Here is a 22,293-nt window from a genome sequence, read left to right on the forward strand (position 1 = left end):
ATTTTTTTAATTTACGATTATATGGCGTCGGACATATGGTAAACGACCACATAGATATTGAGGGAGGAAACCCGCTGTGGCCACTTCATGGACTACTCTGTCCGATTAGCACCATCCCATAGACAGGATAGCACATACCACGGCCTTTGATATACCAGTCGTGGTATACTGGCTGGAGTGAGAAATTTTTCGTTCAGATTTATCCAGAATGCCCAGAGGAAATTGTTCAGGGAAGAAGCTAATGTCAATACCTGTTACTGAACTTTTCCAATTTTGTAAACTTTTAATCAATCTTTATACATGACTACATTTAAAAAAGGACTATAAGGCCCCCCAAAAAACCAAAAAGTTCCACAATTGATGCGGCAATGCAGCTTTTTTTTTCTCCATGGATTGCATAGAAAAGCAATCTGATTAAAATTAGCTATACTGGTCTACCAGTTGATCTTACAGCATTGCGTGTACTCCCATGTCCAGGTGGCATTTCATCTATAAATAACGGGCAACGGGCAACTCATTTTACGTGCCCCTATCCACGAAGGTTCAGGCACGCCCACCACGGATTTAGCCTCTGACTTCGCCAGTGACTAACTCCGGAGCAGGAGGGGGGGGGGGGGGGTAAGTTTGAGGTGGGCGGAATTTGGAAAAAAGCCATTTAGTGAGGTCCACGCGAGCGCGGACCAAATAGCAGACACTTCGCAAACTTGAAGTACACCGAGTGGGAGCCGTGCTCTGATTGGCTGAATTTCGATTCCTCGGTGAAGCCTGTATTTTACCTAAGTCTACAAAGAGTAACTGCATCCAAAACATGTCCGGACTCTAAAATTTAACCCAAAGTAGTTAAGACTGCTCAGCCAAAAGGTTTTTAAGGTGATTTTGAGCAATTGAACGGGCGCCAAAGTAAAATGCGTTAGACTACTTATAAAAAAATAAACAAAAGAATTTTGAACTGCTTTCGAAACGTTTAAAGTCTAACTAGCCCAATAAAAGAGGTTGGTACTCACGGAGGTAAAGGTTGGTATCTAGGGGGATCCGATGTAGTCGTTGATCTCAAGGTGCGGGAGGAACTGCCGGTAATCGGAGTCTGCTAGCGACTTGGTGATTGGACGGTAATGCGGACCCGCGACGGTTTTTAGGACACGATGTAATGTCGGGTTGTCCATCTCCGATAGTAGCAGACCTTGATTAAATCTTCCGTTCCGGCGGATGGTTACGCACACTGCGTTTTGTCCCTCGCAATCTGAGCCGGTGCACCGCGAATTCCCCCTCGTTGAGTCCGTCGGGTAGAGGTTGGTAGGACTGCTCCTTAGGGCGGCTAATCAGGAGGCGTACATCTGTGAGATTGGTCTTCACCAGCTGTTGGTAACGCTGTTGGAGACGGCCGGCCTGCAGTGACCACCGCTCCTCTGGTTCTGTCCCCGGCTGCGGCGGTTGAGAGGGGCGAGTTGGCTTGGCTGGAGTTGCACTCGGGGGAGTGTTCGCCTTCCTCCTCTTCACAACTGGCTCCTTCCGGGCCTGCGCCTCAACGGGTGTCGTCGACAGGATCGGCGACACGTCCGGAAGCACTTGAGTAGGAGTAGGTGCAGGAGGCCGATTGAACGGGGTGACACAGATGGCTGTGTCAAGCTCGTCCAATTCGTCTTCTTCCAAGGGGACGGTAGCCGAGACAGCCGGGGCCGGAACCTCTTCTATCTGGGTCGTCTTCCTCTGGTGAACGGTGTTCGGCGGTCTAACAGAAGGAGTCGCCGCCGGCGGTTTAGCCACCGGTTTTGACCCCCCCCCCCCCCCCTGCGCCGCCGCTGGCACACGTCTCCTCTTCCTCCACCTTCCTTTCTTCTGAATCCGGTCTCGTACACCAAGGTCACGGTTGCCCGTGACCGGTGTACGAGACCCGGTATTCTAGCAGCATTCCATACGTCTTCATCAGTCCCCCCAGGTGGGGGGGGGGGGGGGGGGGGGGGGCAGATCGAGAGAGCAAGGGCTAACGTCCGTCATCATCGTGAAATTAGATTGGAATGCAAGAATGCAAGAATGAAATGTCTATAAATAACAATATCGACCAATTACACTTCGCCTTTTATAGCATTATTCGGGAGCATACAAATTCTAAAAATATCGGGCGAGACTATTTATGCAATAGGCGAACTTGTTGGTCTATTTCAACATTGAAAAACAGGGGGAAAAGTGCAGTAATAAATTCTGGGTTGTATACTAGTATAAACAGATTTTATGGCTATCCCATCACGGTTTTATATTGAAATTAGTTTCCGGCATACTTCGTAATTCACCCAAATCATTTCGTATACCCTCGGCATAATCCCGCATGTTTTCAAATTCTTTTCAAATCACTAGCATGAATTTGCAAGTAAGGTTTTGATTGGTCGAATGAAAGGTCAACTGGACATGAGCTCCATCGGGGTGCTGTTAGATCCACAGGTAATAGTAATTAACCAGTGGAGCTAATTATAATTAGATTAATAGAAAAGGTGGGTTGTTTTATTTATTATATTTTTTACATCCTCGTCACCTGCCTTGGTCCATCCCCAGTGTTGATGGTGCCCCCCCCCCCCCCCCCCCCCCCTCGCTTGCCTTGGTAATTTAAATATTTTCCTTTACCAGAGACCAGAAATTTATTTATTTTGTTTGGCCCAAGTGGCGGTATGTCGCGTACCATAACTAGGTCACTACGACCTATTTTTTACGCATTGTCCGGGCCATATCTTCCTTATTAATTCATATAACACATTCAATAGCGCGTGTGCTCTTCTTCTGCAAACTCTTGACGGTGGTGTCATATGCCTAACTATATAACCGGTAATCTTTGTTTTAGGGGCGGAACGCTCACTAGATGCGCGGTCGGTTAGGGATAGATCCCTGTCGGTGGGCCCATTGGGCTATTGTTGGTTCCAGCCAGTGCACCATGATTGGTATACCAAAAACTGCGGTATATGCTATCCTGTCTGTCGGATGATGCATATAAAAGATCCCTTGTTACTAATAGAACAAATGTAGGAGGTTTCTTCGCTAAGACTACATGCCAAAATTACCAAATGTTTGACATCCAATTGTCGATGATTAATAAATCAATGTGCTCTAGTGGTGCCGTTAAACAAAAACAAAACTAGTTCCAATTGAGGTTGAGGTACGTCCACCCGAAGCACGGTCTGTGATTGTGTTTGGGTTAGAATAACAGTTCACCAGTCAATAGATCATCATACAAGTCAAAACAATAGTTTTATTCTTTAAAAAAAACCTGCAATGAAAGCAGTACAGACAAAATGTGTCTGTGTATGTATTGATGTATGAATATCTATATATTGTATGTATGTCAAGGCTGACTGATACATACAAAGATACGCATTGGCGCAGGAGATAATTAAATCCTTTCTGACCTGACAAATTATCCCATGTGGCAGCGAATTGCCCGCAAATTTCAGACTGACCACGATGCGTTCTGAGCTATCGAGGCATGTATGTATTGATGTATGAATATCTATATATTGTATGTATGTTGAGGTTGACTGTTACATGCATAGATATTAACGCACTTGCACAGGGGATAATTAAATCCTTTCTGGCCTCACAAATTGTCCCATACCGTTACTGGGACTCGAACCTGTGGCACCGAATCGCCCGCAAATTGCCAGACTAACTACGATGCGCTCTGAGCTATCGATGCATGTCTGTATGTATGTATGTATGTATGTATGTATGTATGCATGTATGCATGTGTGTATGTATGTTTTTCGTTAAACAAAAAAAACTTTAATTTCTTTGTTTTATTTTATAATAGCGCAGTCCGCGAAACTTACCACTACACCTCCAACTATCACGAATGGATCAAACAACCTCACAATAAAATGCGAGCCTGGATCGGTCAGTGGAAATATTCAAATGTTCACTTACATACGTATCGAGCGAGACGTGAACACACCACCGGGTACCCCTACACGTGTGGCGACGGCGATAAACGACGGCAACCCCACGTTAGACGATACCTCGTTGGCAACTCGTGCGTCTTTGTCGGGCAAAGCAGACAACAGTGATATTGATGGGTCTTTCGTAGAGGTATGTATATTGGGTACAACATCCTTGACCGTTAGGCACCACGCATGTGTGTCGTTTAATATAGGCCGGTTTAGGAAATACGTCTTCACTAAACATGCAATAATAATAATAATAATAATAATAATAATACGTATTATTATTATTATTAGTAGTAGTGGTGGTGGTGGTGGTGGTGGTGGTGTTGGTGGTGTTGTTGGTGTTGTTGTTGTTATTTATAAAGAACACCAAAACTCAACAAATAAAAGTGTTTTGGAAATAGTAATAAAATAAATTGGCTGAGAGAGAGAGAGAGAGAGAGAGAGAGAGAGAGAGAGAGAGAGAGAGAGAGAGAGAGAGAGAGAGAGACAGAGAGAGAGACAGAGAGAGAGACAGAGAGACAGAGAGGCCCAATGGGCCTACCGACAGGAATCGATCCCATACTGACCGCGCACCACGCGAGCGCTTTGGCACTGGGCCCAAAACATTGCATTTCAACATTCTGCTCGCAATATTCACGTCTCATCCGCGAGCCTATTACGTGAAAAAAAACAGTTAACTTGATAATCAATTATTGTTAAGAAAAGTGTTTGGTGAAATATATATTTGAACCCACAACCATCATAACATAATCAGAATTAGAAAGTGACGTCATTAGCAATTGGAACAGGCGAAATTGACGATTTAAGGGTCTACAGTTAGATTGTAGTCATGTATTTTTTTCAAGAAATACTAAATACAGTTAGTTCCGCAGAAAAACCATTCAGTTTGCAATGGACATAACCATATTGAATTTTTAGATTTGCGGGTGTTATTGGCTATTTGATGCCCGCAAATGTTTCAATGTTTTAGAATTGCGGGATGAAATAGACAATAACACTAGCAAATCTAAAAACTCCATATGGTTATCTCCTAATTATATGGGCAATTTTTGTATTTTAACATAACAACCAAATAGTAATAATATTTTAACTGCTGTAAAGAAAAATTGTTTTCTGAAACATTTCAATGAACATTTCATGAAATATTTATAATAAACTATACAATTCATCACAGTATAAAACAAATGACCCAAAAATTCATCATATTCCATTCTACCAGGACATAGGCTGGATAAAACTTTATTATATTAATACAATTTACATTATATATAATAATTTTATACGCTATTCGAAAGTCCAAATCAATGATATTTATCACAATAAAACAAGTTTGTTTAAAGTTTGTTGTGTTTATCGACACCATTAGTGCATATTGATTTATTAAACATCGGCTAATGGATGTCAAACATTTGGTAATTTAGACATATAGTCTTAGAGAGGAAACCCGCTACGTTTTTCCATTAGTAACTAGGGATCTTTTATATGCACCATCCTACAGACAGGATACCACATACCACTACATTTGATATACCAGTCGTGATGCACTGGCTGGAATGAGAAATAGCCCAATGGGTCCACCGACTGGAGTCAATCCTAGACCCACCGTTCATCAGGCGAGCTGGATTTCCGAACTTTGTTTTAATACATTAAAAATGAAATCAGTCCAAGAACCATACACTTATCCATCACACTTCGAGAGAAGGATGCCATAACATCACCTTTTTTCTAATGTCTTGCTGACGGCTCGTGTAGATTGCAGAGTGTAATACTAATGAGCGGACATCTATTAATTTGCCGGACTAGTATTTATCTCGCTGCTGTTAAAGGACTTTAAGACTGGTAGGAATACAAGTCCTAGAAGAACAAAAAAACCCACCATACAAATAAACCTGGTATGAAAGTACTAAGAAACGGAGGTTCGATAGGACTACTCATTGGTTCCTGCGGACCTGTGTTCCATTTACATCAGAAATTGTATGTATTGTTTTTAAAGGACCATGTACCTTTATTCGTATACTTATAATTACTGAAGTGTGGACGGGACGTAGCCCAGTGGTAAAGCATTCGCTTGATGCGCGGTAGGTCTGGGATTGATCCTCGTCGATGGGCCAATTGGGCTATTTCTCATTCCAGCCAGTGCACCACGACTGGTATATCAAAGGCTGTGGTATGTATTATCCTGTTTGTGGGATGGTGCATATAATAGATTCCTTGCTGCTAGTCGAAAAGAGTAGACCATGAAGTGGTGACAGCGGGTTTCCTCTCTCAATATCTGTGTGATCCTTAACTAGTCCAAAGGGACGTAAGTGGTTCGTCTAAGTCTGAACCTTGTTACATACCCTATATGCAGCTGGTATTCAAAACTTGTGGTACCATGTTTCAAATGTTTCTCATTCGAAACAAATGAACACACAACCCAAAAATGTATAACCTACCGTACTCATTAAATCCCGATTGAAGTACTTGTGTGATTATTAACAAAATAAATCTTCCAACGACAACCTTTAAAAGTCCCCCGCCATTTTAAATATGCTACATAGAGGGAAGCAACTCCCCGTGCACGTTAAGAAAAGTATTGACATAACGTGTCCCGTGCACTAGTCCTTAACCATATGTCTGATTCCATATAACTGTAAATAAAATATGTTGAGTGCGCCATTAAATAAATCATTTCCTTCCTTACTGCAGTTTAGGTAGTATTAAATCAAATAACTTCCGACTGGGTCAAAGTTGGAGGTGCGCTGAACTTTTGATAGAGCAGTGAACACCGCAAGTCCTGTGATTAGTGAAACAATGTATGCAATTTTATTTCCTCTAATACCACTGTGTCAAGTAGCCTTGTGCTTGAAACATATATGGAGTACCTATAAAAAGTATTCGAAGTTTGTGCGGAGCTAGGGTAGTCATAAACGCTACCCGTTATCTCAGAAATAAGCAGATTGGCCCCCATTTATTTCTGCTTCATTTTAAGGGTAGGAAGGGGTGGTAGTATTCATATTCGTAGGCAGGTAGGCGTTTTAGCCACGTATGTTACTATTGTTGTCTATGGGATTTGATTTGGTAGTATACACCCTGTACTTTGATTCCCAGGTGCGTCTGACTCAGGTGACCTGTAGTGATGCAGGGTTATATATCTGTGATATACATTATCTCAACCTCGGCGGCAATCCCGACTCATCAACACAAAACGCCAATGTGACATATCAAGGTAACATTTTGCATATGAATATTTGTAGACATTTTTGTTTTATCTTCCGTGGTTTTCTTGGATTTTCACATGAATACATGGGTTTTTGTGCAACATTTTCTTTTGGTTTGTTACTTTAATTGTTTTCATTTTCATGGAACCTTAGGGCGTTTCGTGGTTATTTTGTAGACCTTCATTACATCAGATTCTCAAAGCTGTTTCACTTCATTTAACATCTTTTATTAAATTTAAAAGTTTTGATTATTTGGTACAGTGATTAATTAATGATTGGTCATTTGGTAAATTACCCGTCGCTGTCTCTCTCTCCACATTTCTTTTTTGTTTTGCATTTACCATAGTCTGACACGCAATAGCCAATGTATTTTTCTGCATACAGTTATTTATTAATCATTGGTTATTTGGTAAATTACTGTTTCTGTCTCTGTCTCTCCGTCTCTGTCTCTGTCTCTGTCTCTGTCTCTGTCTCTCTGTCTCTCTCTCTCTCTCCCCCCCCCGCATCTCAGGAGATCTCTCTCCGACCCGCATAGAATATCTCTCTCTCTCTCTCTCTCTTCTCTCTCTCCCTCTCTCTCTCTCTCTCTCTCTCTCTCTCTCTCTCTCTCCCTCTCTCTCTCTCTCACTCTCTCAATCTCTCTCTCTCTCTCTCTCTCTCTCTCTCTCTCTCTCTCTCTCTCTCTCTCTCTCTCTCTCTCTCTCTCTCTCTCTCTCTCTCTCTCTCGGCAACTTGTTTCTTTCTGTTGTGTTGCTGTATATTACGTTTGTACAATGAGCCACATTCTTTTACATACATACAATAGTAAGTGTAATGCATGTTTCCCTTTTAGCTGACCCTAGTAATGTACAAGTTACTCAAAATCCCAGTGGACCGATTAGTCCGGGTTCCACTGTGAGTTTACACAGCACAGCAAATATTGGCACTCCCTATGACTCACAACCCTGGAGCTGGGAGTGGAGAGATAACAATGCCTGGATCCGTTACCCGCATGACGGGGCTATCACAGACCATCCCATTAACATGGAAAATTGTACCAACAAAGGGGCGACTACTCTATCACACAGTGTGACCACTTCCGATAACGAACGGAAGTTCCGGTGTCTTGTCAACGCGAACCCAGCTTACTCCACAGAAATTACTGTCTGTATTCAGTGTAAGTCATCGTCATCATCATCGCCATTATCATCTTAAATCAGTTGTAATAGTAGTAGTAGTAGTAGTAGTAGTAGTAGTAGCAAATCAGTAGCGGTATCGGTGGTGATGTTCGTTGTAGTAGTAATAATAATAGTAATAGTAGTAGGACAAGCAGTAGTAATAGTGGTGGTGGTGGTGGTGGCAATACTAGTAATAGTAGTAGAACAAGCAGCAGTAATGGTGGTGGTGGTAATACTAGTAATAGTAGTAGACCAATCAGTAGCAATAGTGGTGGTGGTTGTGGTAGTAATAGTAGTAGAACAAGCAGTAGTAATAGTGGTGGTGGTAGTAATAATAGTAATAGTAGTAGAACAAGCAGTAGTAATAGTGGTGGTGGTAGTAATAATAGTAATAGTAGTAGAACAAGCAGTAGTAATAGTGGTGGTGGTAGTAATAATAGTAATAGTAGTAGGACAAGCAGTAGTAATAGTGGTGGTGGTGGTAATAGTAGTAGAACAAGCACTACTAATAATGGTGTTGGTGGTGGTGGTGGCAATACTAGTAATAGTAGTAGAACAAGCAGCAGTAATAGTGGTGGTGGTAATACTAGTAATAGTAGTAGACCAATCAGTAGCAATAGTGGTGGTGGTTGTGGTAGTAATAGTAGTAGAACAAGCAGTAGTAATAGTGGTGGTGGTAGTAATAATAGTAATAGTAGTAGAACAAGCAGTAGTAATAGTGGTGGTGGTAGTAATAATAGTAATAGTAGTAGAACAAGCAGTATTAATAGTGGTGGTGGTAGTAATAATAGTAATAGTAGTAGAACAAGCAGTATTAATAGTGGTGGTGGCGGTGGTAATAATAGTAATAGAAGTAGAACAAGCAGTAGTAATAGTGGTGGTGGTAGTAATAATAGTAATAGTAGTAGACCAAGCAGTAGTAATAGTGGTGGTGGTAGTAATAATAGTAATAGTAGTAGACCAAGCAGTAGTAATAGTGGTGGTGGTAGTAATAATAGTAATAGTAGTAGAACAAGCAGTAGTAATAGTGGTGGTGGCGGTGGTAATAATAGTAATAGTAGTAGAACAAGCAGTATTAATAGTGGTGGTGGTAGTAATAATAGTAATAGTAGTAGAACAAGCAGTAGTAATAGTGGTGGTGGTAGTAATAATAGTAATAGTAGTAGAACAAGCAGTAGTAATAGTGGTGGTGGTGGTGGTAGTAATAGTAGTAGAACAAGCAGTAGTAATAGTGGTGGTGGTAGTAATAGTAGTAGAACAAGCAGTATTAATAGTGGTGGTGGTAGTAATAGTAGTAGAACAAGCAGTATTAATAGTGGTGGTGGTAGTAATAGTAGTAGAACAAGCAGTAGTAATAGTGGTGGTGGTAGTAATAATAGTAATAGTAGTAGAACAAGCAGTAGTAATAGTGGTGGTGGTGGTGGTGGTAGTAATAGTAGTAGAACAAGCAGTAGTAATAGTGGTGGTGGTAGTAATAGTAGTAGAACAAGCAGTATTAATAGTGGTGGTGGTAGTAATAGTAGTAGAACAAGCAGTAGTAATAGTGGTGGTGGTAGTAATAATAGTAATAGTAGTAGAACAAGCAGTAGTAATAGTGGTGGTGGTGGTGGTGGTAGTAATAGTAGTAGAACAAGCAGTAGTAATAGTGGTGGTGGTAGTAATAGTAGTAGAACAAGCAGTATTAATAGTGGTGGTGGTAGTAATAGTAGTAGAACAAGCAGTAGTAATAGTGGTGGTGGTAGTAATAATAGTAATAGTAGTAGAACAAGCAGTAGTAATAGTGGTGGTGGTGGTGGTAGTAATAGTAGTAGAACAAGCAGTTAGGTAATAGTTGGTGGGTGGTAGTAATAGTACTAGTAGTAGAACAGCAGTAGTAATAGACGGTGGTGAGTTGTGGTGGTAGTAATAGTAGTAGAACAAGCAGTATTAATAGTGGTGGTGGTAGTAATAATAGTAATAGTAGTAGAACAAGCAGTAATAATAGTGGTGGTGGTGGTGGTGGGGGTAATATTAGTAATAGTAGTAGAACAAGCAATAGTAATAGTGGTGATGGTGGTGGTAGTAATAGTAGTAGAACAAGCAGTATTAATAGTGGTGGTGGTAGTAATAATAGTAATAGTAGTAGAACAAGCAATAGTAAATAGTGGTGATGGTGGTGGCTGGTAGTAATAGTAGTGAACAAGCAGTATTAATAGTGGGGTGGTGGTAAGTAATAATAGTAATGTAGTAGAAGACAAGCAGTACAGTAATGTAATAGTGGTGGTGGTGGTGGTGATAGTAATAGTAGTAGAACATAGCAGTAGTAATAGTGGTGGTGGTTATGGTAAGTAATAGTAGTTAGAACAATAGCTAGTGAGTAATAGCGGTGGTGGTGGTGGTAGTAATAGTAGTAGTAGAACAAGCAAGTATTAATAGTAGGTGGCTTCAGGTGGTAGGTAGCGTAATATGTAATAGTTAGTAGAACAAGCCAGTAGTAATAGTTGGTGATGGTGGTCCGTTGGGTAGTAATAATAGTAATAGTAGTAGAACAATCAGATAGTAATAGTGGTGGTGGAGGGGTGGTAGTAGTAGTAATAATAGTTAATAAGTCCGTAGAACAAAAGCAGTAGTAATAGGCGTTTGGTGGTGGGTGGTAGTAATAGTATAGAGGAACAAGCAGTATTAATGGTGGTGGTAGTAATAGTCGTAGTAGAAACAAGCTGTACTGTAGTAATAGTGGTGGTGGTAGTAATGTACAGTAGAACAAGCGGTAGTAATAGTGGGTGGTGGTGTCGGTGGTTAATAATAATAATAGTAATAGTAGTAGAACAAGCTGTAGTAATAGTGGTGGTGGTGGTGGTGTTCGGTAACAATAGTAATAGTAGTAGAACAATCAGTAGTCAATATGTGGTGATGGTAATAATTGTAATTGTTAGTGGAACAAGCACATACTAATAATGGTGGTGGTGGTGGTGCAATAACTAGTACTAGTAGTAGAACAAGCAGCAGTAGATAGTAATAGTGGTGGTGGTGGGTGGTGGCAATACTAGTAATAGTAGTTAGAACAAGGCCCCAGTAGTAAATAGTGGGGGTGGCTGTAATACTAGTAATAGTAGTAGTACCAATCAGGTAGCACATAGTGGTGCGTGGTTGTGGTAGGTAGTAATAGTAGTAGAACAAGCAGTAGTAATAGTGGTGGGCTGGTATGGTGGTAATAATAGTAATAGTAGTAGAACAAGCAGTAGTGGTAGTGGTGGTGGTGGTGGTAATAATAGTAACAGTAGTAGAACAAGCAGTAGTGATAGTGTTGGTGGTGGTGGTAGTAATAATAGTAATGGTAGTAGAACAAACAGTATAAGTAATAGATGGTGATGGGCGTAATAATAGTAGTAGAACAATCAGTAGTGATAGTGGTGGGTAGTAAAAATAGTAAGTTGTAGTAGACCAAGTACAGTAGCTAATAGTGGTGGTGGTAGTAATAATAGTAATAGTAGTAGAACAAGCTGCCGAAATGGTGGTGGTGGTGATAATAATAGTAATAGTAGTAGACCAATCAGTAGCAATAGTGGTGGTGGTGGTAATAATAATAGTAATAGTAGTAGAACAAGCTGTAGTAATAGAGGTGTTGGTAACAATAGTAATAGTAGTAGAACAAGCAGTAGTAATAGTGGTGGTGGTAGTAATAATAGTAATAGTAGTAGAACAAGCTGCCGAAATGGTGGTGGTGGTGATAATAATAGTAATAGTAGTAGACCAATCAGTAGCAATAGTGGTGGTGGTGGTAATAGTAATAGTAATAGTAGTAGAACAAGATGTAGTAATAGTGGTGTTGGTAACAATAGTAATAGTAGTAGAACAATCAGTAGTAATAGTGGTGGTGGTAGTAATAATAGTAACAGTAGTAGAACAAGCAGTAGTAATAGTGGTCGTGGTGGTGGTAATAATAGCAATAGTAGTAGAACAAGCAGTAGTAATAGTGGTGGTGGTAGTAATAATAGTAACAGTAGTAGAACAAGCAGTAGTAATAGTGGTGGTGGTGGTAATAATAGTAATAGCAGTAGAACAAGCTGCCGAAATGGTGGTGGTGGTGGTGATAATAATAGTAATAGTAGTAGACCAATCAGTAGCAATAGTGGTGGTGGTGGTAATAGTAATAGTAATAGTAGTAGAACAAGCAGTAGTAATAGTGGTGGTGGTGGTAGTAATAGTAGTAGACCAAGCAGTATAAATAGTGGTGGTGGTGGTGGTAATAATAGTAATAGTAGTAGAATAAGCAGTAGTAATAGTGTTGGTGGTGGTGGTAATAGTAGTAATAGTAGTAGAACAAGCAGTAGTAATAGTGGTGGTGGTGGTGGTGGTAAAAATAGTAATAGTAGTGGAACAAGCAGTAGTAATAGTGGTGGTGGTGGTAGTAATAATAGTAATAGTAGTAGAACAAGCAGTAGTGATAGTGTTGTTGGTGGTGGTGGTAGTAATAATAGTAATAGCAGTAGAACAAAGTGTGGAAATAGTATTGGTGGTGATGGCCGTAGTAATAATAGTAGTAGTTGAAGAACAAACTGTATTAATGGTAGTAGTGGTGGTGGTGGTGGTAATAATAGTAATAGTAGTAGAACAAGCAGTAGTGATAGTGTTGTTGGTGGTGGTGGTAGTAATAATATTAATTGTAGTAGAACAAAGTGTGGAAATAGTATTGGTGGTGATGGCCGTAGTAATAATAGTAGTAGTTGATGAACAAACTGTATTAATGGTGGTAGTGGTGGTGGTGGTGGTAATAATAGTAATAGTAGTAGAACAAGCAGTAGTAATAGCATTTTTAGTGGTGGTAGTGGTTGTAGTAGTAATAGTAATAGTAGTAGAACAAACAGTAGTAATGGTAACAACAGCAGGTGTGGTTCTGGCAGTTTGTGTTCGTGTGACTGTCCTTGTGAAATGAGAAACAATTTAAAAACAATTATTCTTTTTTGGACGTTCATTTATTCACTCATATATTCGTTCGTTCATACGTTTGTTTCGTTCAGTTCTGCTATATCTTGTGGTGAGGATGCGTGTTTTATCTACTTGGCAGTGTTCTTATTTTTGTACTTGTTATATTACCTGTTATATTACATGAATATTTATATACATATATTCAGAGACACTAACACACATACATACATTATTAAATAAACACATATGCAAAACCTCAGACACAGAGAAACATACAAATATACAATTACATATACACATGAACCCATAAACAGACATGCACATATACACACAAACACTCTCATACATACGCACATGCATCGAAACCGAGAAGGGGGGGGGAGGAGCGAAAGAGAGAGAGGGGAGAGAGAGGGAGAGAGCGAGAGGGAGAGAGGAGAGAGGAGAGAGAGAGAGAGAAGAGAGGCTTAGAGAGGGAGAGAGAAGAGAGAGAGAGAGAGAGGGAGAGGGAGAGGGCGTGAGGGAGGAGAGAGAGAAGAGGACGCGAGGGCGGAGAGCGAGAGGAGAGAGGAGAGAGAGAAGAGAGAGAGAGGAGAGGAGAGAGAGAGAGAAGAGAGAGAGAAGAGAGACGAGAGAGAGAGAGAGAGACGGGAGGACAAGAGAGAGATTGGAGCGCGAGACTAGAGAGAGAGAGAACGAGAGAGAGAGGAGAGAGAGTGGGGGACGGTGAGGGAGGGGGAGAGAGAGGTGTGTGTGTGTGGTGTTATAAAGGGATGGAAGAGAGGAAACATTTTATTTACGGTTATATGGCGTCGGACATATGGTTAAGGACCACATGGGCTATTTCTCGTTCCAGTCTGTGGGATGGTGCACATAACAGATCCCTTGCTGGTATTCGAAAAGAGTAGCCCATGACGTGGCGACAGCAGGTTTCCTCTCTCAATATATATGTGGTCTTTAATCACATGTCCGACGCTATATAACCGTAAATAAAAATGTGTTGAGTGATTCGTTAAATACAATATTGTCCTCCCTTTCTTCCTTCCTGTTTATTTAGCTCAGCCTAGTAATGTACAGCTTACTGCAGTCCCCGGCGGACCGATTGGTCCGGGTTCCACTGTGACGTTACGATGTACAGCAAATGTTGGCAATCCACACTATCCAGAATCCCTGGAGCTGGGAATGGACGGAGAACAATGTCTGGACCACTTACCCGGATGACGGTGCTATCACAGACGACTCGGTTGACAAGGACACATGTACCAATACAGGGGCGACTACTCTTTTACACACGGTCACTACTTCCGATAACGACCGGAAGTTCCGATGTATCGTCAACGGAACCACAGATTATTCTGCAAATGTTACAGTTTGCATTTAGTGTAAGTTTGTTACGAAAGGCAGCAGGAGCATCATCAGTAGTCGAATATTAGTTACGCGGTTTTTTGACAGGTCGTACGGGATTGTACCTCCCTCCAAAATTTGTATATTGGAGGGGTATACAATCCTATACGCCCTGTTAGAAAAACGCCCGACGAATTTATTACAATTTAGATCGTTGTTTTATAATTAAACTAAGGTTAGACTAACAGTCAAACCTTTAAGTTTGAGTATAATAACACAACACAACACAACACAACACAACACAACACAACACAACACAACACAACACAACACAACACAACACAACACAACACAACACAACACAACACAACATAACATAACGTCAAATTCCTCAAAATGTATTGCGTTTTTTTTTTTTTTACAAATAACTATGCATGTATTTACTGATTTTTTGTTAGCTGTTTGGGTATTAAAAATGTTAACAAGGACTCCGAGTGGTTGCACCCTGAAACCAGTTCAAACCTTGTGTCGTAAAGGGAGACAACTCTTAGCGCGTTATTATCTTGCGTGTTTTAAACGTTTATGATTATGTTGTAACAAAAATATTTGTCGTGTTGTACTAATTTGCAGAACCTGTAAACAAGCATGTCAAGTTATTACTTAAAATATATTCGTGGTAATTACCACCCACTTACATAGCGTTCTAAAACAGTAACTGATTATATGCAATGCCATACTAGTATATTTTTAGCATTAGCTTTATGTTTTAGTATGCGGAAAAAAAACAGCATTCTACAATCTAGCCCGTATTTCACCAAAACGTGCTCAAAGAATCTTCAATAAAACAGTAAAAATAAATTTTCACCGAGTTGTGGTATTCCAGACTCTGCAATAATGTATTCAAGTACTTTTAACAAATTTAATCAGTGAGGCATGATTGGAGAAAAATCCGTCGGTCTCAGCTCACTAGCAGTTTGTATTTTTCGGACAGACCTCAGTTGAGTCAAATCACGTCACAGTTCGTACACCCCGGCCAATCGGCCTTCTGTAGTTGCCGCGCAATCCTGTATTTTTCCCGCAAATGACATGGTGTAGCTTGTGATATACAAGAGTACTGACCAATCAAAATGCATGAAATGTATCTGAAAGGTAATAATCAGTGGTATCACTTCAGTTGTTGCAGTAGTATCAACTGTATTGGTAGTAGGTTGTAGCGCGTTCATTCATTGGTTATTTTGTTTGATGATGCTAGATTCTGTGCATTTAAGAAGTTTTCTTCCTTTTTTAAACAATTTACTTTTTATTCCCTCATCATCATCATCATCATCATCATCATCATCATCATCATCAATAATAATAATAATAATAATAAAACATATTTTGAACCATATTGATTAATTTTAGCCTAGTTTCGTGCTTATATCTAATTAAGGTTGAAGCACGCTGTCCTGGACACATACCTCAGCCATTTGGGCTGTGAGTCGAGGACAGTGGGTTAGTTGTTAGTGATTAGTAAGAATGAAAACGGTGTAATGGTATTACACCTACCCATTGAGTAGTTAAAATTCGCTCTGGGAAGGAGTCGGTACCGGACTGCGAACCCAGTACCTATCAGCCTTATGTCCGATGACTTAACCACAAAACCAAAGAAGCCGTTTTTAAACCATCGCTCTATTTTTTTTAATGCTTTAAGCTTAGCCTAGTAATGTACAGCTTACTCAAGCTCCCGATCGGGGGGGGGGGGGGGGGGGGGGGGCTAGACAGACAGAGAGAGAGAGGCACAGAAAGAAAGAGATACGGGGTAGAAACCTCATACGTAATATTATCGTTTTATCCTTTAGCTCAGCCTAGTAATGTACAGCTTACTGCAGTCCCCGGCGGACCGATTAGTCCGAGTTCCAGTGTGACGTTACGATGTACAGCAAATGTTGGCAATCCACACATCCAGAATCCCTGGAGCTGGGAATGGACGGCAGACAATGTCTGGACTCGTTACCCGGATGACGGTGCTATCACAGACGACCCGGTTGACACGGACACATGTACTAATACAGGGGCGACTACTCTATTACACACTGTCACTACTTCCGATAATGGACGAAAGTTCCGTTGCGTCGTCAGCAATGATGACGCATACTCGGCAGAAGTTAGAGTGTGCTTAACGTGTAAGTGTTGCTAAGAATAACTCAGCTAAAACTAGTTCAGTGTAAACGTTCAAAGGAGCTAGTCTTCAGAAGTTGGCACCATATAATGCCTCCGCAAACGTATTAGTTTTCGAGCGAGTTGACCTGCTCCCTTTTTAGTAGAATTACAGCTCTCTTCTTGTGAGACAGAAAGGTAAATATTTGCTTTTTGCTGGTTTAGTTGCTACAACGGCTATGTGGACGAAATTCCATGCTTTTGTCCAGAACGTGTACATCATTTTGCTCAGCTGTTTGACTTGTTCAATACAAAAATCTGAATAATTTTCATCTGTGAGATAGTCGGAACATATAAGGTAGTTGCCACTAGAGACACCCACCTATATGAAGCTCAGTCTGCACACCTATTGAGATAAAAACAAACTTTTATTTGGATTTTCTTTCTCTTCGTTCAGTGTATTCAGTCGTTTCTCACAAAGATTTGATTGCTTGATTGACTGACTGATTGATTTTATTTACTGAACATCGCAGTCGCCATTGCTGTACAATTTAATGTTTGTAATTAGGACAGGGCCTCGTAAGTTGGTTAACTTGTCCCCATCCCTTTTGCATATACATATAATCATTATAAAAAAACGAAATGTAAGCCACAACATGTTTTCTTGTCTTATTTAGCAAATCCACATGACATCCGGGTCACTCAGAAACCAGACGCAATCCTGAACCCAGGAGACGGCGTGGAACTGAAATGTTCGGGAAATCTCGGCTCAACACATCTAACTAAGCCCTGGTCATGGCAGTGGAAGAACGGCGACACCTGGCAACGATACCCTCACTCGGACAGAATCACTGACGACTCGGTCGTAAGCACAGATTGCGAAAATACAGGGGCGACCACTCTATCTCACAGTGTGCTATCAGACGACAATGGCCGCATGCTTCGATGTCTCGTCAACGGAGATGTGCAGTACGCTGGTAATTGCCGCATTTCTGTCCACGCTCAGGCTCCCAAGGGTAAGATAATATATATTGTAGGCGTAGTGTGACAGAACATGCTCTTAATTTGTTTTCGCCTGTGGCGATATTAATTGTTTTAGAGGGCCGTGTGCAGTCTCAATATGCACTTAAGCCCAGGTGGACCTTGTTACGTAATACCTCTGCGCGACGGTCGTCGAGCTGTACTTTCCAATACACACCCAGCCTAGATGCGGAGGCCATGTGGCCAGTAGTTACGTAATACCCCCGCGCGACCATGGAATCTCTAGCGAACTGAAAATACCGCTTGGTTACTGTGGAAATATACACATCATAAGATTCGGTTCCGCGTGCTGTCTCCGGACCAGTCTGGGATTTTATAATAAATAGGGTTTTAGAGATATCGGGGAGAAACATAGGAAGGCTTCCAGGGGGAACGTTAGTCCGTCCGGACTGGTAATTATATATTTTCTGCTCTGTGTATAACCTTGATGTGATTGATGTGACTTTTAATATTTTAATACTGTATTATACCAATATTATTTAGACGGTGCTGCCGGTCATCTGACGCAGTACACTGTAGGCTCACTGTCTAAGTAATTATTAAAGCTTAGCCAGTCATCCTAGAGGACCTAGGTAAACTGTAGGTTATTGTCTTTATTGTGATAGGTACCAGTATTAATTCTGTGTTACAAGGTTACTGAATGAGTAGTAAGGGTTAATTAAAAATTAACCAGTTAGGAATAGAGTTGTAATTCCTTTATTAATTAAGTTCCCCTGGAAGCGTTCTCAATTATCACACGTTATTGAACGAGTAGTAAGGGTTAATTAAAAATTAACCAGTTAGGAATAGAGTTGTAATTCCTTTATTAATTAAGTTCTCCTTGAAGCGTTTCTCAATTATCACACATGTGGGTGTTGTGCCACGGTGAAGTGATTAGCATATTGTGTAAACTAGACACCTAGAGATTAACTAATTAAGTGATCAGTTCTGGGTTGTTATTATTGGTTGTTGTTAATTAACTACTGCGGCTGTACATTTGCCAGCGTAGGTTAATACAGATTCCAAAGTGTATTGTGTTTTTGTTGTGTTTTCTAGTGAACTAAACGTGCTATATTATATATACTTTATATAAGCTCTTATCTCTGATCATACCTAGACGAGCCACGCGGGTATAACTGCCTGTTACAGAGAGATCTAATAGATATACAGTTAGGAGAGATATTTGGAACAATCGTGTTTCATTCAGTTACGGGTATTATAGGATCCCCGTGACACGTAGGAATGTAATAACTATGTATTCTTAATAAGTAAAAATTTTCAAATAAATTCATAAAACACATATATATATATATATATATATATATATATATATATATATATATATATATATATATATATATATTTATTTAGCCGGAATCACATTGCACTGACTAAAAAACGTAATGACAAAACAGTTAGTGAAATAAAAAGTCGTATCTCTGCACAAAGCAGAGTTAAATGGATGAGTTTATGTGGTCGTGACTGTCATCATGGAGCACTGCCATGCTTTTGTCTATAGCTAGATTGCCGCATCCCAGGAAGATACATCACCCCTACAGGATGACTGCCATCCTCAAGCATGCTTTTAAACAAATTTACGCGTGCACAAGACAGAAATGGGTGTATGCATGTATGTGTGTATTTGTGTGTGTGTGTGTATAAGTGTATGTGCGTATGTATGTATGTATGTATGTTTGTATGTATGTATGCATGCATACATGCATGCATGTATCTATGTATGTATGTGTGTACACACAACCGCACATGCACAGGCACACACACATGCATGTGTGTGTGTGTGTGTGTGTGTGTGTGTGTGTGTGTGTGTGTGTTTGTGTGTATATGTAAGCTTATATAAGGAGCAAGTTATCTTTTATATGCACCATCCCACAGACATGATAGCACATACCACGGCGTTTGATATACCAGTTGTGGTGCATTGGCTGAAACGAGAAATAATCCAATGGGCCCACCGACGTGGATCGATCCCAGACCGACCGCGCATCAGGCGAGCGCTTTAACACTGGGCTACGTCCAGCCCCCATAAGCTTATGGAGCACTGGATCGATCGCGCATCATGCAAACGCTGTACCGCTGAGCTACGTTCCGCCCCAGATAGATAGATAGACAGATAGATAGATAGACAGACAGAAAGAGAGATAGACAGATAGATAGATATATAGATAGATAGATAGATAGACTTACGTACTTACTTACTTATTTACTTATGTATTTATTTATTTATTATTGTCGGTTTTTTTCAGAAAGCGGGGGAATACATACAAAGGAATTCTATTCGATGACTCTTGGAATCGTCACACTAGTACTGTTTCTGGAGTAGCGAGTACAACAGTATGAAGAAAACAATAACAGCACACTGACCCAAGAAACAAACATGATCTTTCAGTTTGTTAACAAATATTTCACTATCGTAGCCGACTTTCAGGCGTTTGAATTGATTTATGTTTTATAACTGCAACAATGTCGTAGAAATCGGTTCACTATTGGCATATTCCATGCATTTTGGTATTTTTAATTTGATTAATTATAATTATGACATTAAAATGTTTTATTCATTGCCTATTTCAGATATTTATACATGTATTATTTATTTGCATAATTGTAATAATGAAGAAAAAAAACCCACCCTAAATGTTCTCATAATTGTCAGTTTTAGACACTTGACCTTTTACAATTTGCATAAACATAATGATATGTTTCAATATGTTCTCTGTTGTCACTTTATGTGTTTATTATTCAGATGAATATACAAATTCGAAAAACGTATTTATATGAATGTACAGATTCGACAATGAACATCAGTGATTCGTGTTATATAAATTAAAACTGGTTTTCTGTTATCGTAAAACGAATGTTGGCCCCCTTTTTTAATTCTAAAGCAAATGACATTTGAATAATAATAAATAATAGTTACTGTAATATTAAATTACATATTTTATTTTCGCTTAATTTTATTAAATTTATTACTGTGAATATCAGACTTGAATTGGCTTTTTCACATATAACTGCTTCAGAATAAAGAACTATCATAAAATATTGCCAATGTATCCATAGTTATGCTATTCTAATCAGTATTATGTGGTGTAGATTTTTAAAGATGACTTTGTTACCATTGTAACTATTGTAAATTATTATACACATTTAGAAACAAACGAAGATTTTCTTAAATCGACTAATGTATTATTCAGATATTTAATATTATTTATTAAAATATACACAAGTGAAATGTTGTTCTATTTTCTTGGTTTGGTTTTATTCATTTGTGGACAGTAATCTTTTATTTATGTAGTTATGTATTGATTTTGATTTTTTTTTTTTTTTTTTGATTTTTTTTTTTTTAATGCGGTCTCATCTTTCTTTAAGTGTTTAGTGTGATGGGCTGTTTTTTAAAACGAAAAAAACGAAAGCGACAGGAAAAGACAGACAGACAGACAGACAACGAAAGACAGAGATAAGAGACACTGAGTGTACATGTGTGTGTGTGTGTGTGTGTGTGCGCGCGCGCGCGCGTGTGCGTGCGTGTGTGCGTATGTGTTGCGATAACAAAAAGCCCTACCAGACTGAGGTTGTTTTAAAACTAGGCTCGTATTTAACACGACTTCATATTTGTACGTGAAATATAAGCAGTTTAGTACCTCGTAATAGTTTAATCAAAAAGAAAGAAATGTTTTATTTAACGACGCACTCAACACATTTTATTTACGGTTATATGGCGTCAGACATATGGTTAAGGACCACACAGATATTGAGAGAGGAGACCTGCTGTCGTCACTTAATGGGCTACGCTTTTCGAGTAGCACAAAGGGATCTTTTATATGCACCATCTCACAGACAGGGTAGTACATACCACGGCCTTTGATATACCAGTTGTGGTGCACTACCTGGAACAAGAAATAGCCCAATGGGCCCACCGACGGGGATCGATCCGACACCGATCGCGTATCGAGCGAGCGCCGTACCACTGGGCTACGTCCCGCCCGTTAGTTTAATCAGAACATTTTCAGAAACTACACCGTTACACAGACATTATAGCACCTACAACGGCCTTTTATATACCATTCGTGTTGCACTGGCTGGATCAAAAACTACACCGTTACACAGACATTATAGCACCTACAACGGCCTTTTATATACCATTCGTGGTGCACTGGCTGGATCAAAAACTACACCGTTACACAGACAGTATAGCACCTACAACGGCCTTTTATATACCATTCGTGGTGCACTGGCTGGATCAAAAACTACACCGTTACACAGACAGTATAGCACCTACAGCGGCCTTTTATATACCATTCGTGGTGCATTGGCTGGATCAAAAACTACACCGTTACACAGACAGTATTGCACCTACAGCGGCCTTTTATATACCATTCGTGTTGCACTGGCTGGATCAAAAACTACACCGTTACACAGACAGTATAGCACCTACAACGGCCTTTTATATACCATTCGTGGTGCACTGGCTGGATCAAAAACTACACCGTTACACAGACAGTATAGCACCTACAACGGCCTTTTATATACCATTCGTGGTGCACTGGCTGTATCAAAAACTACTACACCGTTACACAGACAGTATAG

At 40.0% G+C, this 22,293-nt stretch overlaps 1 protein-coding gene across 1 annotated transcript; it reads left to right on the forward strand.

Annotated features, from left to right (window-relative positions):
- The first annotated feature begins 7,993 nt into the window (after positions 1-7,993).
- On the forward strand, positions 7,994-21,375 carry LOC121385738. Its single transcript, XM_041516506.1, has 4 exons — positions 7,994-8,282; positions 16,374-16,697; positions 17,349-17,687; positions 19,956-21,375. The coding sequence occupies exons 1-4, from the start codon at positions 8,150-8,152 to the stop codon at positions 20,030-20,032; spliced, it is 873 nt and encodes a 290-aa protein (XP_041372440.1). The 5' UTR covers positions 7,994-8,149; the 3' UTR covers positions 20,033-21,375.
- The last annotated feature ends 918 nt before the right edge of the window (positions 21,376-22,293 follow it).

The sequence above is a fragment of the Gigantopelta aegis genome, chromosome 12 (assembly GCF_016097555.1).
Source record: "Gigantopelta aegis isolate Gae_Host chromosome 12, Gae_host_genome, whole genome shotgun sequence".
NCBI lineage: Eukaryota > Metazoa > Mollusca > Gastropoda > Neomphalida > Peltospiridae > Gigantopelta > Gigantopelta aegis.